This window comes from Limulus polyphemus, unplaced genomic scaffold, assembly GCF_000517525.1.
Source record: "Limulus polyphemus unplaced genomic scaffold, Limulus_polyphemus-2.1.2 Scaffold2104, whole genome shotgun sequence".
NCBI lineage: Eukaryota > Metazoa > Arthropoda > Merostomata > Xiphosura > Limulidae > Limulus > Limulus polyphemus.
Window position 1 is genome coordinate 109,536 of NW_013667714.1, and position 14,675 is coordinate 124,210.

At 35.1% G+C, this 14,675-nt stretch overlaps 1 protein-coding gene across 1 annotated transcript in view; it reads left to right on the forward strand.

The window, feature by feature from the left end:
• The window catches only part of LOC106465964, a 95,901-nt gene that overhangs the window by 44,665 nt on the left and 36,561 nt on the right, over nucleotides 1-14,675 (forward strand). Inside the window, exons 3-4 of the mRNA XM_022393930.1 lie at nucleotides 761-861; nucleotides 10,862-10,989. Of these exons, the coding sequence (XP_022249638.1) occupies nucleotides 761-861; nucleotides 10,862-10,989 (229 nt within the window). The remainder of the gene's footprint in view (nucleotides 1-760; nucleotides 862-10,861; nucleotides 10,990-14,675) is intronic.

The window sequence follows — 14,675 nt, forward strand, 5'->3', positions numbered from 1 at the left end:
ATTTCTAGTAAGAACTTGAACATTCGCCAAAGTACATGATAGTTCTAGAAACGTTGCGTCACAGTAGTCATGTGACTCTATGACGCAACAGTATTAACTGTTCTGTGTACTTCTATTAATCACTTACAAATTATAAAAGTATATATATATATAATTTACTGGTGTGTCCAGTAATTTCATATTTTATATATATAATATCATTTCTATTTTGTAAATTAAATGATATAAACAGTTATTATTATAAATATTTTCTTGTTTTGCAGAAATTGTACTGTTCAATTGTATAATGATTAGGTTTTGTTCGCTTGTTAGAAGTTAAGCACCAAGCTACACAATGGGCCATCTGTGCTCTACCCATCACGGGTATCGAACCCGGTTTCTAGCGCTGAAACTCCGCAGACATATTGCTGTGCCATTGGGGGGGGGGGTAATTATTAGGGTAAATTATTAAATATCAGTTGTTTTTAAATACAATAACCTTTGAATATTCTTCTAAATGTCTGCTTAGAGATCTGAATGCAATTTTAACGAGTTCATGGATCTCTTTCAATCATTGTAATTAAAGATGAAAAGAAAGTCGTAAAATTGGATGAGTAATGAAAAAATAAAAAGACTGTTTACTAAAGCAGAAAAATCTAAAAGTCTTTACATGTATCGGTATGTAAACAAACTAGTTAATGATATAATGTGACTGATGTTATCAAATAAATGATGGTGGCATTGTTTATAATTATTACAACTCGATTTTCTATTCCGTTAGGGCGGATTTAAGCTGGAAGTTCTGGACAAGAACGAACGACATCTGTTGGACTTAACTCCCACATCTGCAGATAGCAACTACATCGGAGCAGACGATACAACGTAAGTTAAACGTATAACTTATTCTATCATGTATCAAAATATGTGAATAACTGGTTTGAAATAAAATAACGCTTACAATGTTTCTTATTGAGAATTTGTCTGTAGTATAAGGCACTACAGACGTATAGTGTAAGACAAACCTATACACTGTACCGTGCCATTTCACACTAAAATAGTCCAATTATTTTTTTTAAAACTACCTAAGTGTCTGAATTTAAAACATTATATATATATATGACTTTTCTTTTTGCCAATTGTCAAATAAAAAGGCTATTAGTTATATTTATTAATAGTATAAATATATACTATGTTGTTGTTGGGCTTAGGATTTTTCTACAATAGGTGTCTGAGACTTGTTAACAATAAATTCAACGATGAATAAACATATATTCAGAGCAAGTTAACGTATGTACAATAAACTCTTCAACACTATAGATATTATGGACATATCATAGATACTATATATGTAGTTCTCTCCTTCTAGTCAAATATCCACTTAGGCCTATTCAATTACCTTAGAATTTCACTTGACAAGACGAACTATCTTCTCTATTTCTATCGCATTAATACTCTCTGTGATTCACTTACAATTGTGGCGCGAGTTACCATAATCGTTTGGTCATCTTTCTTCTGAAGATCCTCAGTTCCTTTTGTCAAAGTGCACTCAGGCTGATTCAATTACTTTAGAACCATGCTTTGACGAAATAAGTCTTCTTATCTCATGTTAGTCTTACTCTAACATATTTAGCGTTAGGCCTATCACTTCTATGGTACTTAACTTCACGCCAATTTTATTCTCTTTCGCTATTATTTGTTTGATTCTGTCTGTCTGAGGCTTTCCGCTGGTCTCACGCTATTTATATCTTCATCACTTAGTGGTCTGCACTCCTTCTATATTCTCGACGTCAATGAATTATTAACAAAACTTCCTACAATCTGCTGCTTTTAACTCTTATTATAACAAAACTAAACAATAATAAAACATTCACTCACAAAACTAAATTAATCAATAATATCTGAACGAAACAGTCTTTTATATCAGCACACTAAGTTGGATAAATTTGTTTCTCAATAAACTATAAAAGTTCGGACCATTCCAGTTTAATTTAATATTCACACAGCCTATTGAATGATATTATCTTAACAAGTCAGTTGCGGAGGAATATTTTAACCATCATTGAAATTGAGTAAATTTTAACATTTGAGTTTTTGGAAAATTCGTTTGTCTGTTGCCTCATCATCTAGTTACCTCAACTTTATATCATATCACACATGTTAGTTCTGACATATCACGGAAGCATATAACAAACAAAAATAACAATGGAAATATATTCTTCACTTTGGTATCTTTAGCCAATAATAAAAAGGATGCATAAAAGTGTACAAGACTTCTCCAGAAAAAATGAGTTACTCAGCAGTAGGAATATGATGTTTAACAAAGCTTTCGTGATCGGAACAGATATTAACGTAAAGTTTACACTACTTCAATGGAGATGTTGTCTAATACTCCCACGTTACCTAGAAGTAATAGAATTATAGACACTGAAACTGGTAAATGATGTTGTGAGTATATGAATTCCGCGTATCTAATATTTTATATTTGACTGATAGAAATATCATTTCTTGTGAATGAAGAAAATAAAAATCGCTTAAAGTAGAATGACACGTGTTTAGTCAAAGTGATTTCAGTAGTGTCAAATGAAAGAGGCCAGATGCAGTTTTTAGTTAAATACTCATGGCCAGTACGGGCTTGCTCCGTCGGATCCGGCCTCGTAACCACTTTGTGCTTGTTATAGTTTCATGTTATAACTTTTAAATTAGTAGGCGTATGTTAACGAAATTTGGCATGTAATTTTTTATTAATTCTTAAGGTTTGTTAAGCAATGTTTTTCTCATACCTTTATATATTTTCGCATTTTGCTTATCCAACATGCAAAGTTACGTGCGCATGCATGAAAATAGGCACCTGCGTGCACATGTACCAACATAGACACCTGCCCACACATATACCAAATTATGCATCTGCACGCGCATGTACCAAAATATGCACCTGCGTGCGCATGTACCAAAATATACACCTGTACGTGCATTCACTCAAATATGCCCCTGTGCATGCATGTATTGAGTGGTATTATTTGCCAAAAGCCATGTCATCACGTTTGTTGACTCGTATTGGAAATCTTATTGAACTACTATTTCATGAATTTATGTCAATAAGTTTGGTATTAAACTGTAGATTATCATTCAAATTTTGGTATTATACATTATTCATTTTCTTAATCTAAAAGTAAATAATAAAAAACACAGTTAAACATCGATTTTTGTGTGTCACGTGGTATGTTGAATGCATGCACTGCATACGAATTAGGAACTCAAATTACCAATATTTACAAGCTATGATATAAAATATGAACCTCGTATCATTTTTTTTTTATTATTTTTTTTTGCTGAGATATTGCTTAGGCACTGAATCAAACACAGTGGCCCCGCTCAACTCTTTCCATTTTGGAAACAGTCCTTTATATACACTTTCTTCAGTATATGATATGTGAATAACCAATTAACAGCTAAGACTGCCCCCTGGTGGTTTTCTCAGCTATTTTAAAATGTTGAGAGGCCATCTCATTATTTCGAACCAAGATTTCAAGCAGCTTTGTTTGAAATTTTGTGCAAAGCTACACGAGGGCTATCTGCACTAGCCGTTCCTAAGTTAACATTGTAATACTAGGTAAGTAAACTAGTCATCACCACACACCGCCAACTCTTGGGGTACTCTTTTACCAAAGAATAGCGGGATTGAGTGTCACATTATAATGTCCCCATGGCTAAAAGGACAAGCATGTTTGGTGGGACAAGAATTCGAACCCGCGACCCTCAGATTGGAAGTTGAGCATCCACCTGGTTATGCCAGGCTGAAATACACCCTAGTTACTAAACTTGATAAATTATAGTGGAATTCTATGGTATCGATATAGTAATTATGATTTGTTGGTTATTTAACATAAAACCTAAAAAAAAATATTTAATTTCATTTATATTTATTTCCAATTTTTTTTATGTTGGTTATGAGATCGGTCAAATCTATCGAACCCGTAGATATTCGTTAGTGAAAGTAACAGATAAAATATAAAGTTCTTCCTTATGAAACGGTTGATAACTATCTGGATATTATAATGATTTCGCATGTGAAATTTGAAAATTTTCTAATATATATATAAAAATATTTTTAATCTTAAAATGAAAATTACTTTGCATGTTGGATAGGTAACATGAAAATAAAATTGTATGAGAAAAACATTGCTTAACAAACCTTAAGAATTAATAAAAAATTGATTATTTTAAGTATGAAAGCATTGTAATATTAACTGATAATCTGCCAAATTTCGTTAACATTCGCTTACTAATTTAAAAATTATAGCATGAAAACTATAACAAGCACAAGGTCGGTCCGATGGACCGAGCCCGTGCTGAAAGCGTTTTAATATTAATTACATTGAGCAACTCAAGGGAAGCCACAGTCTTCCATTCCTTATCCATTTTGGCTTTGCCCCAAAACAGGAAGTTCAAACTTTTAAAAATGACTATGTAGGCTTATCTCACCATCGAACGACTTACTGGGATTAATCAAGTCAGAAAACACATAAATGTCATCTTTGGAAGGAAAACGCATAAACAGCTGAGCAACAGAATCCCTCGAAGTACTACAAACTGCACTGTTTTGTTCAACAAAATGTGGGCCAGAATTTTTCAGCTCAGCATGGTAACTGAGATAATTTAAACTTATTAACGAGATACATAATCTGCTAGATAACTTATATATATATATATATATTTCAGTTACTTTTCTGGTTCCTAGGTGCGAAGACTTCATAAAGTTCTGAGCAAATATTTTAGTTCACTTCTCAACTTCAGACTGGAAAATGATGTTCAGTTCATTAAATTCGCCAACAGCATCGTCTACGTAGTGTGTGATATCTTTCATGCTAAGAGTTGCCGTGGGTTTTCAACACTAGATTGTTAGCATGAGATGGATCCTCGACAGCCAAACTAGTGCAACAAATTCTTAGTGTATTCCACTGTTTGATCATTCTCTTGACACATGTCTGCAACGACAGCCATCTGGTTAGGGCAGTTGAGAGAAACTTGATGTTTTTAATATTAGCAAATTCTTGTAACTTCTTGAGTGAATGATGCCTTTTATGACTTGAACTGAATTGGTAATAAATTGTCCTCGGTAAACTTCTAGGCTTTTAGAGAGCTTGTTGTATGTATATGAAGCACATAAATGGCACAAGTAACAACTACATTTCACATTTACTACCCTAGTGAACTTGCCTTAAATTAATATACTGACAGAGGGATTGACTCCAAACATAGCGTTCGTTGTGTCTTAACAGAAACCCAACCAATTGAATTTATTAATGGTACACTGGCCTTTTAAAATTTTGCAAGAGATTCGCGTAGCTTTCAAAGATTCCATTAGCAGTTCCATCAGAGTATTTAACTGTATTAATAACAACCACATTGATTTTTCAAATTCTCGCAGAAATGGCTAGCTTTTTAACAATAGAACAATCTGTAATGCCATTGATTACTATGGAAAATGGGGTGTATTTAAGATCATCCATCAACAAGACGTTAAGATATTGCTTTGTCTAGCAATATTTGTAGCTGCCTGTCTCTTCAAGTTTCACATTACTCTTCAGATTAGGACTAGGCAAGGATTTGACAAGATTCACTAAAATAATCAGATAAAGAATATGATAGATCATGCTCCACAAGAAAATCTATTAGCTGGGTTTCAACAAAAGCCACTTGTTCTTTAATTGATTTTTAAAGTGCTGAACTATTGGTTTAGTTTTTGCTGAGGCAAGTATCCAAACTTTCTCATGTTTTATATGAATGCCACTTTTCTTGTTTTTCAACAGCCCGAGAACTCTGAGTCCTGTTCACAAACTTTTCTGTACTTCTTATTTTGACTTACAGATGTTTTTCTTGATTTTGATTACTTATCCCCTCTTTACTAGCATTAGCTACTTCCTAATTGGCTTATTCACATACTTGAATATCTGTTCCACGTGAGATAATAGTAATTGAAATCATTACATCATCATTAGTCATTTCTAGCATAAGGTTTGATTTGAATTTCGCATAAAGCTACACGAGGGCTATCTGTGCTAGCTGTCCCTAATTTAGCAAGGTTAGACTAGAGGAATGCAGCTAGTCATCACCACACACCGCCAACTCTTGGGCTACTCTTTTACCAATTAATAATGGGATTGACCATCACATTATAATGCCCCCACAGCTGAAAGGGCGAGCATGTTTAGTGGGAAGGGGATTCGAACCCGCGACCCTCAGGGTGCGAGTCGAGCGCCCTAACCACTGGCCATGCCGGGCCTCTAGCATAAGGAAAAAAAAGTATGTAAAATATTAAGTATAACTTATTACATAGAATTGCAACTATAAATGAAGCTGTTGAGAAAAGAAAGTAAATCCTTTATAAGTGAGCTGAAATACTAAAAGAAAGAAAAATTAACAGAACAGAATATAACTCACGTTGGTGAGATATGGATTTAAATTTGAAATTTTCTATACAGTCATGAAAATTTGTTAGCAATGACACATCAAGATGAGTGTATTAAATTAATAAAGACTGTGGTAGCTCTTATATCTGAGAAACTGACTAACAGCTTTCGCCAATACTGAAAGAATATTTGAAAGTTTGACATCAAGTGATGAGCACTGGTTGACGTTTGAAATTTACTCCAAAGTTTTGTAACAGCTTGAGCAGTATAAAATGCGAGTTAGCCCATATGATTATTGAGTTTTTAGTAAGTTATGATGAATTTGAAGTAGTGCTATATTACTTGATAGAATTTGTTAATCAGTTAATTCATTGTTGTGATCATTGAGTTTGTGTTTCGATGAAGATATAAAGATATGAGAGGATTAGAAAGCAAATGAAATTGTTGTATTTGTGTTTTTTGTTAACTAAGACCTACCAGATACTGTGTTAGATACAATGTATTGCAAAAGTATTCACTCCCTACCAATAATGTAAACAATTTTTTAATGAACTTGTTTTTATTCAAACTCTAATGATCAAACTTAACACTGTTATGTGTGAAGGAAGTTGAATGTCAGCAAAACTGCAAAGAAAATATATAAATTGAAATATGCTGATTACATAAGTATTCAGCCCCAAAAGTTAGAGCTTGGTGGAGGCACCTTTGGCAGCAATTATTGCTGTGAGTCTTTTTGGATAGGTCTTTATTATATTTGCACAATGGAATTGTGTATTTTTGCTCATTCTTCCTAGCAAAATTGCTCTAATTCTGATATGTTCGTTGGGGATTGTTGGTGGACTGCAATCTTCAAGTCTCATCATAAATTTTCCATTGGATTCAAATCAGGACACTTACTTTCTTCCTTTGAAGCCACTCCAGTGTGGCTTTGGCCTTGTACTTCGAGTCATTGTCCTGCCAAAATGTCATTTTTCAACCCAGTTTTAGATTCTGGGCATTTTCCACTAGGATTTGCCTGTACTTTGTCCCATCCATCTTTCCCTCAATCCTGAAAAGTTTCACAGTCCCTGCTGATGAAAAGCATCTCCATAACATGATACTACCACCACCGTGTTTGACAGTTGGGATGGTGTTGACTGGATGATGTGCTGTGTTGGTATTGGGCCAGACGTAACACTTCGACCAGAAAGCACAATTTTTGTCTCATCTGACCATAAAACTTTCTACTACATGTCTGCAGTATCATTTGCATACAAAAACTCCATACGAGATTTAAGATGATTCGTTTTCAGTAATAGCTTCTTTCTTCCCACTCGTCCATACAGACCAGCTTTGTAGGGACCAGAATATTGTTGATGTATGAACACTGACCCCCATCTCAGAAAATGGAACTTTGCAAATCTTTCAAAGTCACTGTTGGCTTCACAGTGACATCCTAACCAGTTCCTTGCATGCCTGGCTGCTTAGTTTGAAAGGGCACCCTGATCTGGGTAGTGATTGGGTGGTATGAAGCACATTCCACACCTTAATAATGGACTTCACCGTACTCAAGAGGATAATCAGCAACTTGGAACTTTTCTTGTAACCTTCTTTTAATTTGTGCTTCTCTACCACTTTATCCCTGACTTGTTTGGAAAGCTCCTTGGTCTTCATGGGTGGTTTGTCTTATCACTATGTGAGTTGTGGCTTGAACAGATGCATTTACTCCGAAGTCAAGTTAAATCATTTTGATGACACACACACAGAGAGACCATAACACTCATTTTGTCACCATTCAAACTAATCTTTTGAACTGATTTAGTGTTGCTGTAGCAAAGGGGTTGAATACTTAGGCAGTTGAGAATATTCTAATTTTCTTTAGAAATCTAACTTACTTACATAATATCAGCATTTTTTAGCTTTCTTAGTTTAGAGTAGATTGTGTAGATTCTAAATATAAAGTTCCATTTGAAAGTTTCATGATTACAAGCTCATATGGCAACAAAATATGGAAACATTGCAGGTGGGTGAATACTTTTGCAAGGCACTTTATACACGACTGTTCATTTTAAGTTGAATATGATATTATTATTTAATTTATATTGTGTGAGCGTTAGAGTAAGTTATTTTTAGAAGTGTTAGTTACGGCATGTTTGTTTACGTAACTGTTTAGAAATAATTTGTTTTGTAGTTCAATTGTTGTGAATTGACGTCACATTACTCGAACCTTCCGTTTTTTCTTGGTGCTTTAAGTGAGTATTGTTACACCATAACATCTCATGGTTTGTAGAAAGTTCTAGGCCTCAGACAGGCAATATATATATATAGACGACCAAGTTAGTGGAAGTAATTAACTAAGTTAGTAAAAGCAGTAGTAAAAGTGAAGTTAGACTTTGTGAGTTTAGCTGTGAGAGGCAATTTCTAAAGAGAGTTTCACAGCTTGTATTGTAATAACAGAAATAGAGAAGAATAATTTGTCTTATCAAAGGGGGTTATAAAGTAACTGAACCTGCTGATGGGGACTTTGATGAAAAAGAGACAATTATTTAAAGCTCTGGATACAATTATGATAACCAATAGTATAACGACTTTTTTTACATATGTATGTTTGATATGTTTTGAATTATATATTATTTTTAAACAAGTGAAGTGTGTGCCATCTGTTTACTGTTGAAATTTATTGCCAACAAATCACAGAAACCTACTGTAAAGAATCCAGTTTCATAAAAATCTGACATCTGGTGAAACAGCCATATATGTGCAGCTGTAGTGGTGGAGAAATTATTACAGATTACAACCACGCTATGTAACCATGTTGACTGATTCTGATAAATGAATCAAAAGGTGAGTATCTTGAGCTCAAAGATGGCAAACTACGAGAGTTTGTTAAACAACAACAAGAACTGGAGAGATTAGAACAGCAAAAGAGAAGAGAGCAAGAAAGAACGAAAGAAGAACATGAAATACAAGCCTGAAAAGGAGAGAAAGGAAAGACTGGAAATAGTGAGAAAAAGAATAAGTGCACAAATTGTGAAAGAAGAAAAGATGAGAAAAGAGAGACTGAAAATAGAGAGAATAAGAACACAAATTGAGATTGCCAAGCTCACCCAACAAAAACAAGAAGGACCCAATAATGACAATGGGGTCAAGGCCAGCTGACCCAAACTGCCCAAATTTGATAAACAGAAAGATGACATGGATGCTTTCCTAGAGAGATATAAAAGATTCGCTCAAAGTCAACATTGGGACAAAGGTGACTGGGCACCCTGTCTCAGCCCACTTCTCACGGGAAAAGGCTTCCAAGTATATGCAAGCATGATGTCAGAAGATGTCATGGACTATGGCAAATTAAAGTGGTCTTGCTGAAATGATATGAACTTACAAAAGAAGATTTTCATCAGAAGTTCAGAGAAGTCAAACCTGACACTGAAGAAACTGTATTTCAGTTTGTGGCACGTCTAAGATGATACTTCACAAGATTGACTGATATGACCAAGTGTGAAAATAGTTTTGAGAGACTGGCAGATCTACTAATATCTGAACAGTTCATGATCACATGCTCAACTGATATGTCACTGTTCCTATAGAGAGAGCACCAAAAGATGTAGATGAGATGATCAAATTGGCAGAACAGTATATGTAAGTCCATGGAGAGAGGATAATAGGCAAATCCAGGGATGTCCAGTTAAAGTCAAAACCAGTGGTGGCTGGCCAGGATCAGGAGTCCACCAAAGGTGACAGGAAGTTAACAGGCAAATGGGAGAAGAGATGCTATATTTGTTATAAAAAAGGTCACATTGCAAAGGATTGTATGTCCATCACCAACAACAATAGCAGAAATCTCAACATAAAGCAGCCGGAACTACTTATAAAGATAATGCTGATAAGTAGCAAAAAAAGCGTGACTGTCACCATGGATGCTGCTGCCAGAAGAAACACAAGAAAACACTTCAAATTCAGCACAAAAAGGAAATGTCACGTCCATGATTGATCAGTGCATGACTAATGGTTGACTGAAGTTAGCCAATGAATCAGTAGTGCCAGAAGTGATCAAAGCATGTTACGAATATCAAGAGGTGCCAATAAATTATAACATGCCAATATTTGAAGGCTATGTTGGAGACAAGAAAGTGAAGGTTCTACAAGACACTGGGTGCAGTATTGCAGTAGTGAGAACCAATCTAGTATCTGATAAACAGATGACAGGCAAGGTACACCTGTGTGTACTAAATGATGGGACAGTGAGAAAATTTCCCCAAGCAAAAATAAAGGTGTATACTCCCTACTATGTGGGACACCTTGAAGCCATGTGTATGAAGGCACCAATATATGACTTGGTGATGGGAAACATACAATTTAGTAAGAATTTGGAGGAACCAGACAAAAAAAAAAGACTGTGGAAGCAACTGCAGTCACAACAAGAGCTCAAGGGAAAAAGAGCAAGCAAGGTACCAAGCTTCTTAAAGTCTTGAAAAGTGGCATCCCTAATGTAGGTTCACGGGAGCAGGAGAAATCTCAGAAGAAATACCCTTTTTTGCAGAAACTTTGGAACAGTGTCTGAGAGAAAGTGGAGCAAAAGACAAAATGCCAATAGACTTACAAAACAGAGAAATGGAAAGAAGTATTGAACCAGACCAAACCCATCAGAGAAAGTCAAGAAGCACTTCTATAACAAGAAGGCCAAAGATCAACATTTCATGGTTGGACAGAAGATCTTAGTTCTGCTACCCACAGCCGACAACAAACTCACCCAGGAGTGTAAAGGACCTTTTTGTAATATAGGAAGTGGTCAATAGAATGCACTATAAGATGAGTGTGGATGGGACAACCAATGTATACCCTGTCAATCTGTTGAAAATGTACTTCAAGATGGAAGAAGACCTTATGGGTGCAGCTATTGAGGTACAGATGGACATGGCAGGTGTGGCTGTTATAAATGCAGAACCAGAAGACAGTGACTTCATTATAGAAGATAAAGACCTACTAGGCCTAAGATCACTGGATAGAGACAAGACATACAAGGACATCAACATAAGTAAAGAACTGACTAGTAAGAAGAAGAAAGAGAGACAAGATCTATTGTGTCTGTATACAGACAGGCAATACAAGATCAAGATGAAGACAAGAGATCCTGTCAAAGTGAAGCCCTGCCAGAGGCCATACATGAGGAGAGACTGACAAAGGAACTGTAAATGTTGGTGTAGATTATATGAGAAGACTTAGTATATGAACTGAGAACAGTCTTTGTATATAGTGAAAAAAATATTGTAAATATTTCTCTTGAAGAAGGGCTTATTGTTGGATATACAAGACTATTTAGTGTAGGTGTTATTATTTAATCTATTTTGTGAGTTAATATTTAATGATTGTTTCTTTTAAAGACAGGAGTGTTGAAGATAGATTGTTTTAAAGTGTTAGTTGTGTCAAATTTCGTTATGTAATTCTGTATGAGTCATACATTATGTTTGCAATTACATTGCTGTCTAGACTTTAGCAATATTGTTGACTTCACATTACTCAAATCTTCAGTATTTTTCTCATTACCTTATGAGTAGTATTGCCTTACAGTGCCACTCATGTAGTTCAGAGAAAATTCGATGCCTCGTTGGGGTAATGTATAAATATAGGCGACCAAGCGAGCGCAAGTCATGTGAAGCTAAGTAAAGTTCAGTAAAGTGCAGTTCAGTCAGAAAATTAGTTAGCAAAAGAAAACATGAAGTCAGCTTGTATGTGAGTGATTAGCCATAATGGGCGATATTTTAAAGTGAGTTTCACAGCTTAATAGAGGTAAGGAGAATAATTTATCTTGTCAAAGGGTGTTCTAAAGAAATTGCACATGTCTGTATGGACTTTGACAAAATGGTGACAATTATTTCAAGTTTAGGATACAACTGTGGTAACCCATAAGGTAGCATTAGTGAATTATTTACTGATACTATCGTGATAAGGGTAGAGTAAAATAGTTCATCTTTTCAATTGGATTCTAAAGTAACTGAATCAGCCTAAGTGGACTTTTGACAAGAAAAGAGAATTATTTAGAGTTTTAGATACAACTGTGATACTCCATAGTGTAAAGAATTTTTGTACATACATTTGACTTGTTTTGAATATATTATGTTAAAACAAGTGGATTGTGTTCTTTCCGTTTATTTTCGAATTTATCAACAAGTCTCAGAGACCTACAGTAGAAGAGTCCAAGCCCACATACATAAAACTCTGACATGGAACTATCTACAAAGATGGTGCTGGCAAGAAACAAGAAAAGAGTGACTATCACCATGGATGCTGCTGCCAGAAGAAACAGAATAGAAACAACACATCAGATTCGCCACAAAAAGGAAGCGCTATCTCCATGATTAAACAGTGCATGACTAATGGTCAGCTCAAGTTAGCAAATGGGTTAAAAGTGTCAGTGGTGATTGTAGTATGTGACAAACATTGAGAGGTGCCAACAAATCAAAACATGCCAGTAGGTGGAGGTTAGAGACAAGAAAGTGAAAGTCCTATATTGGACATAGTTATACAGCAGTGAAAGCCAGTATAGTATCTGATGACCAGATGATGGGCAAGATACATCTTTGTGTGCTGATTGATGGGACAGTGAGGAAGTTTCCCATAGCAAAAATATAGGTGGACACTCCATACCACAAGGGAGACCTTGAGGCCATGTGTATGAAGGCACCAATCTATGACTTGGTGATTGGAAATATACCAGGCAGTATAAATTTGGAGGAACCAGACAGAAAGGAGACTGATGAGGCATCTGCAGTCATCACAAGAGCTCAAGAAAAGAAGAGCAAGCAAGACATCAAGCCCTTCCAAGTATCAAAAGGCAATATTCTGGATGTAGGGAACTGAAGGGATCACGGAAAAAGGACCCATCATTGAAGAAACTTTAGGGCAGTGCCTGAGAGAAATTCGAACACAGGACAACGAATCATGGGACTTAGAGAATAGAGGACCAGAAGGGTGTGCTGTACTAAATTTATCAAGGCAGATAAACTGGAGAAGTTAAACAGATCATGATACAACAGAATACTGGACTCAACTGATGAACCCGGCTCACGAGTCGATTGTGGGAGGACATCTAGGAGCAACGTAGATGGCAGGACAATATCTAAAGGGAAGATAGCCAAAGTGTCACTGTGTTTTCTGTGATAAATGGTGATTAGATCTTATGTGTGGTGGCATGGTGACTGAATGGGATTTTCTGTATACAATATACAGTTAAAAAGATTTACTAGTGATATTTATCTCATTATATTTTCATTTCCCATGAATACAAGTGTAGAATTCTTATTTATAATCTCAAAGTTTTTGTACTTTGATTATCATGCCCAGTGTTGTTCTATATTCAAGACATTTTTTAACAGATCATGAATTATTCTATTGTGATATGAAATGCAACTCAGAACTTTTTATTTTTATACATACATATACTAACAGTAAGGTATGTGTGATACAGGTAGTGTGCAGATAATCAGCTTAGAGATGCATTAATATTCTTTAACTAGTCACAAATTGTATTTGAATTGTGTCACGAAAGATGTAACTGAAGATTGTTTAGAATTCTACTGATGTGTCCTTTAGTAACATTCATTATGTAGAAGGATACCTGGAACTATAACTACCTGGCATGGCTGACAAATGTACTATGGGACAGTTGACACTAATGTAACATGTATATAGTGTTGATTCTCTCAGACTCTTCAGAAATTCTTATATAGAGCTTTCAAGAGTAAGAAAGTTGTGCCTTTCTTCTTATGTACTCATCTGCCTAGACAGAATTATTCATGTGTGTCTTATTCAATAGAGATAAATAATACATATTCCTTGCATTGTTCTACACTGTGTCCAGTCTCTTTCCTTCAATTCAGTCAGGTTAGAATTTCAGTTTTGCTCTGTAGTTCATATCTGCCAAATCTCAAGTTAAAGCAGTTAATATTCTTTCCTGAATAAAATCAGTGTACCTGATATCACTACATTATCAGATCTGAATCATGTTTTAAAAATCCACATTTATTATTGAAAAATGGCACCAGATAATTACATTTAACCTTTCTTGTTCTTTATCATATTATTTTTAATTGGTAATAAGTTAGTTAAAATTAAACTGTTTGGAATAACAATTTGTGCACTAAAATGAAAACTGTGTTACATTCTATTCAAAGCTTTTTAGTTCATGCAAATTGAATATTACTTTGGGCATTTAACACACACAGTCACAGATCAGCAGTGTTAATATTGTTGCGTCATCGAGATCACGTGACAATTCTCACGCTCTCTTGTTTCTAGAACTATCTTGTT